The 14,588-nt window shown below is 50.5% G+C and overlaps 1 protein-coding gene across 2 annotated transcripts in view; it reads right to left on the reverse strand.

Moving 5' to 3' along the window:
* Nucleotides 1–14,588, reverse strand: part of TRPM2 (transient receptor potential cation channel subfamily M member 2) — a 61,127-nt gene that overhangs the window by 9,331 nt on the left and 37,208 nt on the right. For both annotated transcript variants that reach the window (XM_019512730.1, XM_019512737.1), the window contains exons 17-26: nucleotides 13,870–14,083; nucleotides 12,063–12,181; nucleotides 11,264–11,396; nucleotides 10,908–11,079; nucleotides 9,092–9,275; nucleotides 8,503–8,684; nucleotides 8,028–8,160; nucleotides 3,915–4,002; nucleotides 2,587–2,674; nucleotides 1,376–1,527 (exon numbers count right to left, since the gene is read on the reverse strand). In XM_019512730.1, the coding sequence (XP_019368275.1) occupies nucleotides 1,376–1,527; nucleotides 2,587–2,674; nucleotides 3,915–4,002; nucleotides 8,028–8,160; nucleotides 8,503–8,684; nucleotides 9,092–9,275; nucleotides 10,908–11,079; nucleotides 11,264–11,396; nucleotides 12,063–12,181; nucleotides 13,870–14,083 (1,465 nt within the window). The remainder of the gene's footprint in view (nucleotides 1–1,375; nucleotides 1,528–2,586; nucleotides 2,675–3,914; nucleotides 4,003–8,027; nucleotides 8,161–8,502; nucleotides 8,685–9,091; nucleotides 9,276–10,907; nucleotides 11,080–11,263; nucleotides 11,397–12,062; nucleotides 12,182–13,869; nucleotides 14,084–14,588) is intronic.

The raw sequence follows: 14,588 nt of genomic DNA on the forward strand, positions 1-14,588 counted from the left end.
CCCCCACCGTTAAATCTCTTTCCCCTCGACTGCCTTGTATTCTAACCCAGAGCACTTCCATGTGCCCCTCCTCTGACTCTGTGCTACCTGGTGATGATGTGTATTCCTCCTTAATGTAGAGCACCACAACCCCACCTTTCCTCCCTGTCCTGTCTCTCCTGTACAGCCTATAGCCCTTGATATTCACCGCCCAGTCATGGGTTGGGTCCCACCTCAGCCCAAAATTCTCAGCTGAGTTGTTTCCTTAGCCGAGAATTTCAGGCCAGAATCATCAGGTATATGCTGGTCTTCCAGCAAGATGCAAGGAGGCCTATACTACGTTAGTGGCAGGTCTTGTAGAGGCCGGGACTGAGTGCATACCACCTACCCAAGTCTGCTGGTATATTCCAGCACCAGAGTGTGCCCTTAGGCTGCTCCAGAATCAGGCCCAGAACCCACCCTTGAGCCCTTGGCTGCTGGTGGGACTGAGAGAAGGGTAGTACCACATGCACACTGAAATAAGGCCATGTTATTCATCTAGAGCATGCTGGATAACACTTGCAAAGGCACGCAAGTAACTAAGAAATCTGCAGCCCATTTTCAGAAGAGATCTAGGTGCAAAGGAGTCAAATTCTCAGGGATTTGCCTTAAATCTTGAGCACCAAAGTACCTGAATCCCTTTAGAAAATGAAAATCCAGCTGCTAAATCACTTAGGTGCTCTTGAGATTCTCTCTCTGCTAACCTATACTCCCATGCAGGGGATCAGTAGCAGCTGCTGTCTTCTACACAGAGGTAAGGACAAGGCCCACATTTCAGATGGAGGTGCCTAAGGACAGGTATCTGCATGCATAATGAGGTTTCAAGCTAAAATCTGAAGTCCTGGGCCCCTGTGGCTCCCCCTGACTTCTGATAATGGGGCCCCTTATCTACAGGCCTAAATGTGGATGGAAGCTGCAAGTTTGATATTGGTGGTCTAATAAAAAGCCCGGGGTAAGCAACCTTTAAGGAAGAGCAGGCTGAATTAATGCAGTTAGGTCCAGCAGCCACCACATCATCCCTCTGTGTTGCTGATTCATAGATTGTTATGGGCTGGAAGGGACCTTGCAGATCATCCAGTCCAGCCTGGTGACCTAATGCTGAATTGCCCCTGATGTCCCAGCTTCTTAGGCTGGATTTGGCCTGTGGGCTGTAGCTCACTGACCCTGGTCTGTGTGACTGGCATGAAAGCATGCAGTGCAGCAGTGTCTCGCTGAACACAGCGGTTCCCGACTCCTTGCTCAGTGCTCAGCCCACGACACCAGCCTACCTCAACACCTATGAAAAAGTGGAGCCCCTTTCCTACAAGGTGGCATCTCCCAGGCTCAGGGCCTGCTCCCTGTGGGCTAAGACTCCTACCTCCCAGGGCACTTTCTCGTCCGGCACCGGGAAGCGGATGGTGTAGGAGCTGGGATATAGGAAGTTGCGGGCATTCACGTGATACAGGGACTTCATCTCCTGAGGTTTCTCTTCCGAGTCATAGTCCTTCACCTCAGGCATTTTGCTGGGGACTGAGACAAGCACAGACAGACAAGGTCTCGCAAAGTGGCAAAGGAACTGAGACCCAAGAGACATTAGGAGGTAAAGCTATGGGGGTATTTGGGGGTATCCTCACAACAGCATGGCTTTCTTCGCTGCCCAGAGCTCACTGGAAGCAATGAACAAACTCCCATTATACCCAGTGGTTTCCAGTCAGAATCTTGCCTGCCAAGTGGTGACAGGTAGTCTGGGCTCCCTGTTTATTCCCACTGTCCCAGATGCCTGGCGCTGCAGCCCCTGCTCTGCCCCATCATATGGCCTGCACATCACTGGAGGGTGGAAGCAGGTGCTGAGAGCAAATTCAACACATCAGAGAGCTGGGGGTAGGTGGGAGGTTGGGAGCTGCCTCTAAGCTTCCCCAGCAGCTGGGAAAAGAGAGAAGACTCTCCAGAGGAAAACCAGAGCCCATTTGGCGATGGGAAGAAGAGAGAGAGGCCTGGAGCAGGAGCAAGAGGTGCCTTTACAGGTAGATGGGAAAAGTGACTGGCACACCCAGCCCAACCTGGAGGAGCTCCAGCCCTGGGGCCAAGTCTGCACAGACTCTGTGCTGAGCCCACCTCACCCAAAGCTTGCAGGTGAGGCATTAGAGCCAGCTCAGAGTGGCCCTAGGCACAGGCCAAGAAGCACACTGGAGACATGGAGCCTGTGCAGGAAAGCCACGTCTCTGGGGCTATCATGCTGCTGTCCATGCTCTTGGTGAAGAAACTTGCACCGTGCTGAGGGAGCTGACTCAACCCATTTGAGAACTACCTTCTCCCTCCCACCGTGGCTCCAGGACTCCAAGCAGATCCACAATCCTTCTTCAGAGGAAAGGAAATGCAAGAGTGTGCAGCCTGCTTTGGCTATTTAGCACATGTGAGCTCCTGATACTTGCCAGGAATGGTCAGGAGAGACCTCAGCAGAAAAGCAGGAGTGACACCAGTGTCAATCCTTTAGGAGCCAGAAGAGAACCAGGTCCCAGAAGACAAAGGATGCTCTATGCTCACACCCCCTTTCATGTACCTGTGCAGCAACAGATCTGTTGAACTTACTCATGCAGGGAGCATCCTCCTCCAGCCCATATCCATTCCCGTACAGGGCTTGGACAATCCAGTTCAGGGCCTTGGTGCTCTGGAGCATCTGTTTCAAAGTATTCAAAGACAGTCAGCGAAAGCCACCTTTCTACCAGGATCTCCTTCCCAGTGCCCAGTTTGAAGGGGAGGCAGAGAGGGAGGGTCCATGGCTTCGCTTGTGGGAGAGGTTCCCTGGATAGCAGAGGTGGGGATTCAGTTTGAGATGCATTTACAGCTCTCTGAAAATTCTGGAAAGGTTTCCCAGATTTCTTGGTAGTCCTGGACACAGCCTGTCCCCTAAACTCCTGACACTGCCACCCAGTCTTGGGCACAGTCCATTCCACTCAGGTGTGTGACAGGTTCAAGGCTCCAGATGCATCTTTCTATTACAGCTGGGAAATGTTTTTTTGGTGATGAGTGAGTTCACTGAAAAATGAAGTCTCAGTCACTCCATAGGGAATTCCCTGAATTCCTACCTTAGAGAATTTAGGTTAATTACACTAAATGGTTTCAGCTGGAAAACAAATTTTCAGGGCTCGATTCATGAAGCTGCCAGAGGAGGCAGACGAGGACCTCACCTTTTATACAAGGGTGCAGACAGAAGTGGATGAGGCCTGAGCTCCGACTCCCCCAACCCCCATCCCTTAGGCTGAGGAGATTCACATGCACATCTTGAACGTCCTAGGAAAGGCTATACACTATCCTGCAAGGACATGTGCTTCACTTCTTGTGCTGGAGCTGTCCCATTTTGTGTGAATCACTTGAATGCCACAGACAGGAGGAGGGTCTCAAGGGGGGCACCTGGGTACTACTCCCTGCTTCAGTGAATCTTTGATCCATTAATGCAAAGAGGAACAACTTTGATGGGAGGGGTCCCTGTCTCCCCCTCTCCCTCACAAAGGTTTGGGGGTAGGAGCACTCCCTTGGCAGATGTGGGTGTAGAAGTCCATTGAGGTAGTGGTAAGACTTGAACCCACATCTTGACTGAGGGTTCTAGACACTGGGCAAGTGGACAGTACAAGAGAGAGCCCCCCTTATCCATCTGTCTTGTGAACAGGGCCTCTCACTGCATTTGATTTCCCCCCAAGCATCCATGAGGAAATGACCCACTTTGGGTCAAAGAGAACATTTCCCACTGAATGAAAATTAACTTATGTGTATAGGGGGGTCATTTTGACATGAAAATGAAACATCTCAATTTTGTTTCATCCAAACTGAATCCTCCTTGCCTTTTTTTTTGGTTGGGCTGCTTACCCGAAGCCTCACTAGTCGCACAGACTTTCTCTGAGTGGGGAAGTCTGCCTCACCTGCTCCTCCAGACACAGCAGCCTCTGCTCTACCATGCCCGTCCTCTTCACCCGGTCCAGTTCCAGCAGCTCTGCCAGCGTGTCAACTCTGAAATGGAAGGAGCACAGAGACAAAGAGAGAGATCAAAAGCTGCTTTAGAGAACCAAGACCTGCAATAGAGGCAGGCAACGCAACGGGCAATGGGGCTACTGCAAAACAATGGATAAAGATAAGCTGTCTGGTTTATGTGCGTTCACTTAGACCTGTGAGCACAGACAGCCCTTCTCTGCACTGACACTCACAGTCAAAAGGAGAGCACAGTGTGACACTTCTGCCCCTGCAGTGTCAACACCCATGGTGTTGGTGGCAACCATCTCATAACTAGTCACACAGTGTTGAGGTGCAGGCCTGAGCAGGAGTCAGTGAGGAGCTGCACTGCCTCTGGGAAAGCTCAGAGGAGGACTGTGCTTCAGCCAATGCTGGAAACCTGAAGCAGAGGCGAAGCAGGTGTGTCACACTGTCAGCTGGCATGCTGCGAGTCCAACCCTGCAGACTGGTGTGATAGGGGACACCTCCCTTGTCCCACTGCATGCACCAGGTGGGATGCAGGGATTGCAGGTGATGGTGGCTCTCTCTCCCTAGGAGCATGGCCAGTCAGGGCCACAGTAAGCAAGAGCTGTTATGGGCAATGCACACTGATCACACACACTGGCAGAACTCACCCAGCCCCTCATTAGGGCATTTGGTGCTTCACACAAATGGTCTACCCAGGCACCAAAGTCCCCAGCTCCCCCTGAGCTGCCCATGCTCACCTGCCATCCGCTGGCCTCTACCAAGCTGCTTTCATGGGCATAAAATCCTTCTCACCCAAATACACCCAGTCAGTCCTTCTCTCCCCATTTCCCCCATCCAGGACCACACCAGTGTAGAGAGCTGGCACAGCATGGACATAGGGGCCTGCAGAGAGCAGACCAAATTCTACTCTCCTTCAAGGTCTTCTAAGTGCAGCCTGGGCATGGCCCAGATGCTTTGTCTCTGTGGTTCTTGGTAGTAGGTGAATGGGGTCAGAGCCTCCTGGTTAAAGCAGCAGCTCCATCATTCCCTGTATTTTCCTCACAGAAGCAGGGGTGCACCCAGGAGTACCCACATCCATGCCATGTATTTCCACTTGCAACAGGAGAGGGGTTTCTTTTGCCCTCCCCACTCCTGCTAGGACAACAGAGTAGGTCTGTTTAGTAGGGCTGTGCGAGGCTTTGCACAGAGCTTCAGATCCGGAGAAGCTTTGGACACTTTGGGGTGGGAAGCAGCACATCCGGGTTGAAGCGCCGCCTTGTTCAGCTTTCTGAAGTGGTTCAGAGCCGCCTTGGAGATCTGGCCATAGGGTATAATGGGGAAACAATAAAATATCTATAACTTTGTTGTTTTTTGTCTGATTTGGATGAACTTTTCAGGGGTGGTAGATTCTACAGAAAGCATGAATCCTGCCAAGTTTCCAGAAGATCAGTGCAGGGGCTTGTGGGGAACTGCACCCCAAATTCTTGAGAGCAAAACTCCTGTCATATCTAGGCGTTACAACACAGGGGGGTCAAGACTGCAGGGCTGGTAGCTCTTGCTGAGGCCACAAAGCCTGCCAAGTTTCAAGAACATCAGTGCAGGCGTTTGGGGGGAACTGCCCCTCAAGCTGCAGACAAGCAAAACTCGTGCCATGGGTGACGCTGCGTGTGTTAAGGTGCAGCAGGGTGACAGCCGCAGGGATGGTAGCCCCTGCTGAGACCATGATGCCTGCCAGCTGTCGAGGAGATCGGTGCAGGGGGGTTCTGGGGCCCTGCACACCTACCTGCTGACAGACAAAACTCATGCCATGGGTGCTTCTGGGACTGACTGTGTCTGTCTTGGGGCTGGGAGACACTACTGCAGGCCTGGCTGCTAAGCTACTGTGTTACCAGTTACCAATCAATCATAATTCACTCAGGGACCAGCTGGATACACAGGACCTAGCTAATCTAGCCAGTTAATTGCCATCAATTAGCACCTACAAGAGCAGAGACTAAGGAGAGGAAATAATCAGTACAGACAATCAACTGCCCCAAGACAGACACAGTCATTCCTACAAGCATGCATGTCACGAGTTTTGTCTGTCAGCAGCTAGGGGTGCAGGGCCCCAGAACCCCCCTGCACTGATCTCCACGACAGCTGGCAGGCATTGTGGCCTCAGAAGGGGCCACCATCCCTGCAGCTGTCACCCAGCTGCGCCTTAACACAAACAGTGTCACTCATGTCACAAGTTTTGCTTCTCTGCATCTTGAGGGGCAGTTCCCCCCAAACCCCTGCACCATTCTTGAAACTTGGCAGGCTTTGTGGCCTCAGCAAAACCTACCAGCCCTGCAGTTTTGACCCTCCTGTGGTGTAACACATAAATGTGACAGGAGTTTGGCTTTTGAGAATTTGGGGTACAGTTCTCCCCCAAACCCCTGCATCTACCTTCTTGAAACTTGGCAGGATTTATGCTCTCAGCAGAGGCTACCAATCCTACAAATTTCAACCAAATCAGACAAAAAACAACAAAGTTATAGATATTTAATTGATTCCCCCATTATACGCTATGGCCAGATCTCTGAGGTGGCTTTGAAGCTTCAGAGCCGTTTCGGCTGGATCGAGGCAGAAACCCGGTCCAAAGCTGGATTGGATCGCTGCCAACTCGCACAGGCCTACTGTTTAGCTTTTTTCCAAGAAGCTCAGATCATTGATAATCTACCAACTCCCCCTCCACTGACACAAACCAAGTCCTGCTGCCTGCAGAGCTCATCCAGCTCTGCAAGGAGTCACCATAGTGAGAAGCTCCCTGTCCCGAAGGGCAATCCCCCAGCACGTGGCTGGGCCCACCATGGATGAAAAAGGAATGTACCCAAGAGTATGGGCTGGAGTGTGGGGCCAAAACCACAGCATAGTACTTTTCTCCACATCCCCAAATACCATATTCAAGCCCCTTGTTCCCTGGGTGAGTGAGATGTGGAACACCACAGTGAAGCACATTCAAGCCCAGGGGAAGAGAGCAGCTGCCTCAGTTTGTAGTGTCATGAGTGACTTCCAGACTGATGAGCTGGAAGGGAGCCCCAGGCAGCCTGGGCTGGGAAGTGAGGTGATTGGGAACATGGCAGGTGGATTATCAAAGCTCTGGGAAGAGGAAGAGGCTGAGACAAAGGACCTCAAATCCACTGTCCCAGCAGAAAGTGGTGTGGTGAGTCCGCAGCTTTTAGCAAACCACATCCAGGTGTCATGCCAGAATGGCCCAGGGCAAGTGCAGCTCCAGACTAGAAGGGATTTGGAGTTGCCCTGCAGTAACAGCCGAACACTGCATGCTAACTTGGCTACCAGGAGGCCTCACACAGGAGGATATTGGTTCAGCTAAAGAGATAACTGTAGAAAAAAAACTGCAGGTCAGCCACTTCTCCACAACACTTGAGAGATGGTGCCAGGTCAGGAAATAGCCTAGGACCATGAGAAATCAAGAGCTGCACTGGGAGCTATGAAGAATCTCCCAAGGGCAAGGAGTATTTTTTCCAGAGGAACCAGAAAGAAACACAGGATCCTGTGGGGATGGGGGAGAGGATCTGAAAAACCTCAGCCTGCCTCAGCTACCATGAGAGCTTGGTACACTAAACTGGCAAGACAGATACATGTGTAGACTATTTTTTGTTTTAAAACATCCTTTCCCTGAAATGCTGTGTTTCTTTATTAAAATAGACTGCATTGTGGTTCAAAAGGGTGGTCTGGTCACTGGAGGCATCACAGATGCCCATGCAGGAGAGCTACACACATCAAGACCAGCTGGACATATGGTTAATAAGCAGTGTGCTTAGGCCCAGGCCTCCCTTGAAGAGGAATTCCCCCCAGGAGAGGTTTAGGTATGAGGCCTGACATCAAGGCATGCACAAGCAGAGGGAGAAAGGAGCAGTTCGCCTTGGAACTATGACACGTGGCACAAGGGGCATCAGCCACCCAAACCCAGAGGACAGTGTCAAGCAGAGTTGCCCACATGTGATCCAAGGACAGAGACACCTGTTGTTCTTCTCCACACCAGCAGCTCTAAGCAGAAACACAACCTGGCCTCAGAGAAGGGATGGGGCCAGTACCTGAGTGCAATGTCTTGGACCCTCTGCTCTGTGTTTTGCTTCTTTTGACATTGCTGACTCTGCAGGTAGTTCTCTTTCAGGTACATCTCCCAGGATAGGAGAGCCGTTTCCTCATTCTTCTCCAGCTTTTCTTCTGCAGAGGAAATGAGAACTGAGCGAGGGAGAAGAAGCTGCACAGGGCAGGCCAAGTTGAAAACAGACTGCGTAGGCCACATTCAGCCCAATATAAGCCCCAGTGCCATTTAGTAGTAGCTCACTACACGGTCTCTAGATCCCAGTCTAGCACAGTAGCCACTACTGTCACCCGGTGTCTCTTAGAGCACCAGGGCCACCATAACAATGGCACACAAGATCATGTACCAAGTCTCAAGCTTAGTCCTTTGTGCCACAAGGATTATCAGAATGCCAGCCAGGCTTGGGAAGCACAAAGCCCCACATCATTACAGCTGGCTCCATTGGGAAAGGAGCTCCTTACTGAGCTGCTTGGGCCGGGTTGCTGGCTTTCGCAGAATGACCCTCCTGATGAAGAGCTGCAGGTGGTTGAGGAGGATGAAGGGTGGCGGGGCTGGAGGCCGGCCGTGATACTCCTCAATGAGGTCATGGCGCTGGAACTTCCAGATCTGATCGGTGTGTGCCTGCACCTGCTGAAATGTGTAGCTGGGAGGGGCAAAGCAGAAGGGTTATCTGTGGTGTGGCCAGAGGGTTGGGAAGAGGTCCAAAAAGAAGAGGCGAGTACATGCCATCCTGGGGGCTAGAGAAACACAAGCCTGCACCACAGTACCCATCTAGCTCAACACTACCCCATGCACAGGATACTCAGACTTTGGGCATGGGCCTCATGTGCCCATAAGCACCAGGTAACTTCCCAAAGCCAGTGTCAGAGCACCAGCTCACACACTAGTCCATGCCCCCAAGCCGTCTCTGCCATGCAGATCAGAGTGCCCAGAGCCCCTGCCTAAGGATGGGCTCATCCCACAGCACCCTGCCTTAGTCCACCATTTCCTAGCACCACCTGCTCCCTGAAGCACAGCTAGGGGTGCGCAGCAAGCTCAGGACAGACTCACTTGAACATGGCGATGAGGAGGTTGAGGAGGAGGATGTTGGTAGAGAGCAGGTACATGCAGAGTAGGAGAACTGTCAGCCACTGCGGGAAGATGGGCTCCATGTTCTCCTCACTGCTCTCTGGGCACTTTGGCTTGTAGGGGTCAGTTCCATTTGGGCTGCACTGATTGATGTTGAAGTTCACTCCTGCAGGAGAACAGGGAAGAGCTCGACAATGGGAGACCCCAGCTTCTTGTATACACCTCAGTCTACTAGCATCAGGTACTGGCATTTGGGCCTCTCTGCCCAAAACCAAGAGCCAACATGGAAAGTACACTGCCTGAATGGTGGTGGGTTCATAGCAGCCTGTGCTTTAGCTCATTTCTCACTCTCCAAGCATCAACTCAGGCTCTGCATGAGGCATGGACACTCAGCTGCCTCTGTAGGAACAATAGCCCTGGTGTGTTGCCCTGACTGACTGGCCTTGTCTCCTCAGCTAAACACTGCTAAGAAACTAAAATAGGCTGGTCCAGCCTTCACCACCCCACCTCTGCACTCCCAGCTGCATTAGCTAATCTGTGGCTAGTTACTCCTAATGACGACCTGGCCAAATAGGATGAGCAGTCCCTCAGATTAGATCAATTCAGGCCTTTCTTTAGGCCGAGAGGCATTTGTGAACCCTTCCTGATTTTGGAGGAGGCTGTTTCTATTTGCCCAGTATTTTGGATGAACAGATTACAGCCACAGAGGGCTCACAAACTACTCAGTGCAGCTGTACTACAGCACTTTTTCCAGCATACAGCCAGCCACATGGCATTATTTCTGCTGTCTGACAGCGTGAGCCTAACTTTAGGAAGGGAAGAGCAAGGAACAGATAGCAAAAGCTACATTTCCCTGTCAGACCTGCAAAACCTCCAAGATTTGCTAGTATTTCCATGGAAACCAGTGACGGTCTTAGGAGTGACAGAGCCTCATTGCTAGCCACAGCAAAGGGGCCAAGGCATTTCTTTGGCATGCATTTGTGAAGAGAGTGGGGAATGCTGGGGGACTCTGACCACAATGACAGCTGAGGGTGTACAGGGCCTGACAGACAGCACCTAGCACCTCCCAGGATCAGGCTCCTTGAGTCACTGCAATTATCAGCCAGTCCTGTGCCCAGAGGTTCTGGAGCCACCTCCTGTTGCTCCACCTGCCCCACTCTCCCTGAGCCACTCTCTTCCTTCTCTTACACCAGTTTCCACTGACACCACCTTGGGTCCTGGCCCACTGCTTCCAGCACAGCTACTATTGCTTTGCAGCAGCTGGGGATCCAGCCTTGCTGACACCTCAGAGCTGCAGCTGAATGAAGCATGTGTCATGGAACAGAGCATCAGTCCTGTTGCATTTTGTCTCTACCCAGCCCTCAAACCAGTCAGACAGAGACCAGAGAGTTCCAGCAGGTTGGACAAATACTTGGCTGGGCTAGTTTAGATGAGGGTGATGCTGCCTTGAGCTGGGGGGTGGGCTAGATGGTTTCAGTCATGTTGCAAAGTCTTGTCATGGCTGAGGTCCTTCCTGAGCTGCTACAGTCCCCCACACACTGACAGTACTAGTTCATGAAGAACTGGATGAGCATGGTAGCCAACATGAGCTATAACAAAGATATCCTGTTCACTCACCCCTCTGCATCCACCCTCTGCCACTATGTGAGGCAGGATCATGGCCTACGTGGACCCAAGCTCTAAGCCAGTCAATAGCAGGTCTTATGCTCTTGTGTTCTTGTCCTGGTTTGGAAATCTTTCCCTGCCCATCACCAACAAGGCCTAGGCAGAAACAAGTGAGAAGCCCTGGAGTCTGTACCATCAATGTAGGAAGGGATCTGCCCAAAAATCGTCAGGTAGGAATGGTAGACGACTCCCCGGAAGATCCAGTCCACCCGCTCCTCGTTGTGGATAAGAATGGCCTGCTTGGCCACGCCAAAAGACACAACCCAAACAGCCAAAAGAAAGAGGAAGAAGAAGACATCCTTCATCTGCAAAATAAAGAGACACAGCAGGAGTGAACAGTTGGCTTTCAATGGAACAAATGCTTGGGTGACACTCACTTCCCTACCAGATCCTACAACCCTCTCCATGAGCCCCAATTCACAAGTCTTATGTAGGTCCTGTTCTGCTCCCATTACAAATAAGTCACCCCCAAGGAAGAGGAGCTCTTACCATTCTCTTCACAATGATAATTTTGGGCCCCAGTGTTTTACTGACTGTGAAGATGTGCATCAGACGCAGGCAGAAAATGATAAAAGCCAGGGACAATATGATCCGTCCTGGATATAAAGTAGATGGGATTAACCTGGCAGAGAAAAGAGAAAAGAAAACACATCAGTGCATCTACTTAAGTGGAGTTGTTTTTCTTGTAAATGCACAGCTTACCTTCCCAGAGAAGAATAGCTCTTCCCCTGGAGTCCTGTTCAAGAGTGGGACAGAGCATAAAACCCATCAGGCTGGGAACAGAGGGAAGCTTGTAAAAAAAATCCATGTTCCAATTGAAAATTTTATTAGCATTTTGCACTTAGATTTTTTTGAGCAGGAGAGGCAAGGATTTCTTTGGATGATATCTTTGGGTGGGGGGTGGGGGTGAACTGCATCAGTGAGGTAGACTTAGAAGAGCTTTTGAATGCAAAACATGCTTCCTCAGGTCTGAGAAGAAAAAGTAATAATCTATCAATCACAGTGCTGGCTTTTTCCCTCAGATCTGAAGAAGAACGTTTTGTATTCAAAAGCTCCTTTAAGTCTATCCCAGTGATGCAGTTGGTCTAAAAGATACCACCCAAAGAAATCTTTGCCTCTCGCATAATTCACAGACCATCATGGCTACATCATCTCTCTCACACTACCATTCTTTTTAAACGTTGAAAAAAAATCTCAATGGACACATTTGCAAATTCCTCTCCCTGCTTTCCAGCCAGCTCTGGCAAATGGCATGAGGAGATTGCCCATCCAATTCCTTCACACTTACCTACATGTCAGTCCTGCCATAAAGATCAAGATGGCACAGACATCCAGCTTATTCCAGAAATCACTGATGTACAAGGAAGCCATTTTCAGGAACCCACACCCATCTGGGTCATAGAAAAGCTGTTGGGAAAAAGAAGTGGATCAGGTATTTCAGTAAAAGGACTTTAGGCTGCTGAGGGGCACTGGAAGTTGTGACCTGGTGTGGTCTTTGAGTTCTTTGCAACAGAAAATTGCTCTATTATTTTTCTATAGTCATAAAAATGAGTGAAAGCTCAGAACTGTTATTTTCTGAGGGTTGCCTTATGCCTAAAAAGGTTGAGAGGCACTGATTCAAAGCTTGGTCATCTAGCTTTTTACAGAAGTTTACTTTTCCCTGGTGCTTAATCTTCATGGAATAATAAAGAAGTTCTTGTTGCTGGAAATGCTTATTTCCTTTGGACCACTTCTTGTGACTCAGGGAGAAAGCTGCAGAGCCCAGACATCAGCAGTGCTGGGCAGGCAATATATCTGCCAGCTCATTACCCACTAAACTGGAACTCATCTTTGTATAATAGGGAGAGATCGGGAATTTGATGATCTGTTCACTGGTATTGCCAGGAACTGGTAGGATACCTGCACAGTGGCTGTTGCGATATTATTATCATCATCATCATCATCCTTTGGACCAACCATGAAGTCATTATTTAGTGATCAGCGTAAGGATGAGGTGATGAATCACCACCATTGCATCTTGGGAGCACATTGGAAACATACTAGCCAGATTCAGAAGCTGGCTAGCTTTGAGGAATGGGCCAGATCCCCAGCTTGTGTGTACACTGGTACAGCACCAGTGAGGTCCCACAGAGTCCCTACTGGAGTTTATACAGCTACACCTCTCTACAGCAGCTGAAGATCTAGTCACTGCAGAGATGCAATTCCATCTCCATGAGATATGGGTCAAGAGGTCCCTGCAGGGGAAATGGCAGCAGTTCTCCTTCCTCCTGTAGGTTTACAGGCTTAGACAACAAGTCCTAGGTTTGCTTCTGATTTCAAACATAAAAAGCTAGTTCCATATGTTAAAAAAAACCTGACTGTCCACATTTTCTTGGTGGTGATGGTACGGACTCCTTGCCTGCCCAGGCCAAAAACACCTGGTATCAACTCTTTAAATCTGGAGGGAAAAGACAGAAGAAGACCTGAAGATAGACAAACTAAAAATTAGACCTGAAGATAGACAAACTCAAAATTAGAAATCAGGCACAATTTTTTTCACTGTAAAGCTAACTAGCCCCTGGAACAAACTTCTAAGAGAAGGAATAGGTTCTCTAACACCTGATGTCTTCAAATCAGGCTTGGCTGCCTTTCTGAAAGATCTGCTTTAGCTACACATAAGTTACTAGGCTCACTAACTGGTTGAAACCCTACGGGCAGACTAGCTGGCCTAGTGGTCTCTGTAACTCTAGGAACCAACGCACATACTTGAGAGCATGTCCCTGAGTGCATGTCTGGCTGAGAGATGCAGTTTCATCAAGTTGCAGGTAAAAATTATGGAATTTTTAGGAGATCCCACAAGATCTTGGCTTGTGATGTTCTCACTCATCCGCAGATGTACCCGAGACATCGTGTGCACGTCAACCCCCAAAAAAGCACCTCACAAGAGGGAGCACACACACACCTATGTGGAAACAGGAACTGCTGCTGCCCACTTCAGCATGGCTAGATGCTCTTCCACATGCCATTGGGGGCAACCCAGTCGTCAGCACAGCCTACCCTGCATCAAGCCCAATGTCGCCTACCCGCCACCTGCTCCTGCCTTGCCTGTCCAGTACCTGGCGGGTCTCCTCACACACCAGGGAGAAGAGCCAAAAATAGATGATGCACTCTCGCCAGGATGGCGTCTCCTGGAAATCGATCATCAGAACATAGGCATAGAGCAAGAGGAAGCTGAAATACGAGAGGATGTTCAGGTGGAAGATGACGACAGGGGCCGTGAAGAAGGCTTGGAAGCGCGTCAGGCAGTTCATCGGCTGCAGCCTCTTCTCCCTGAGCCGGGGGAAGTAACCAGGAAAGGATGCATGACTCAGGGCTCAGGAAATGTTTCTGGCTTGTGCTAGGGCAGGCCTGCTTTCTAACTAGGGGAGTCTTTAGTACAGGCAGACACAACACGGCACATCCACGTAGGGAACAGCTTTTTACTTTGGGCCTGCTGTGACTATCGTGGGTCTTACTAGATTGCACCCTATGAGCCAGAAGGTCTTTCCCCACAACTGCTGGCTGGATCAGGCAACGCCATGCCCAAGGTGTTGTTTGGGCACCTGCTCCAGGGCCAGGGTGCTGGGAGTCACAGGGCCCAGCACTCACTGAATGTCTCAGTTGGGCAGCCCCAGGTGGTCACTAGTGTCTACAGACCTGATTCTAGGCCCTGGCAACACATCCCTGGCCTGCTTCCTCTGCAGAAGGCCTTGTTGACCCAAGACATGACTACAGGACAGCAGTGGTCCTGGGGCTGGGGCTGGGGCTGGGGCTGGGGCTGGGGCTGGGGCTGGGG

Source organism: Gavialis gangeticus, unplaced genomic scaffold (genome assembly GCF_001723915.1).
Source record: "Gavialis gangeticus isolate Ggan-Ray unplaced genomic scaffold, GavGan_comp1, whole genome shotgun sequence".
NCBI classification, from domain to species: domain Eukaryota; kingdom Metazoa; phylum Chordata; order Crocodylia; family Gavialidae; genus Gavialis; species Gavialis gangeticus.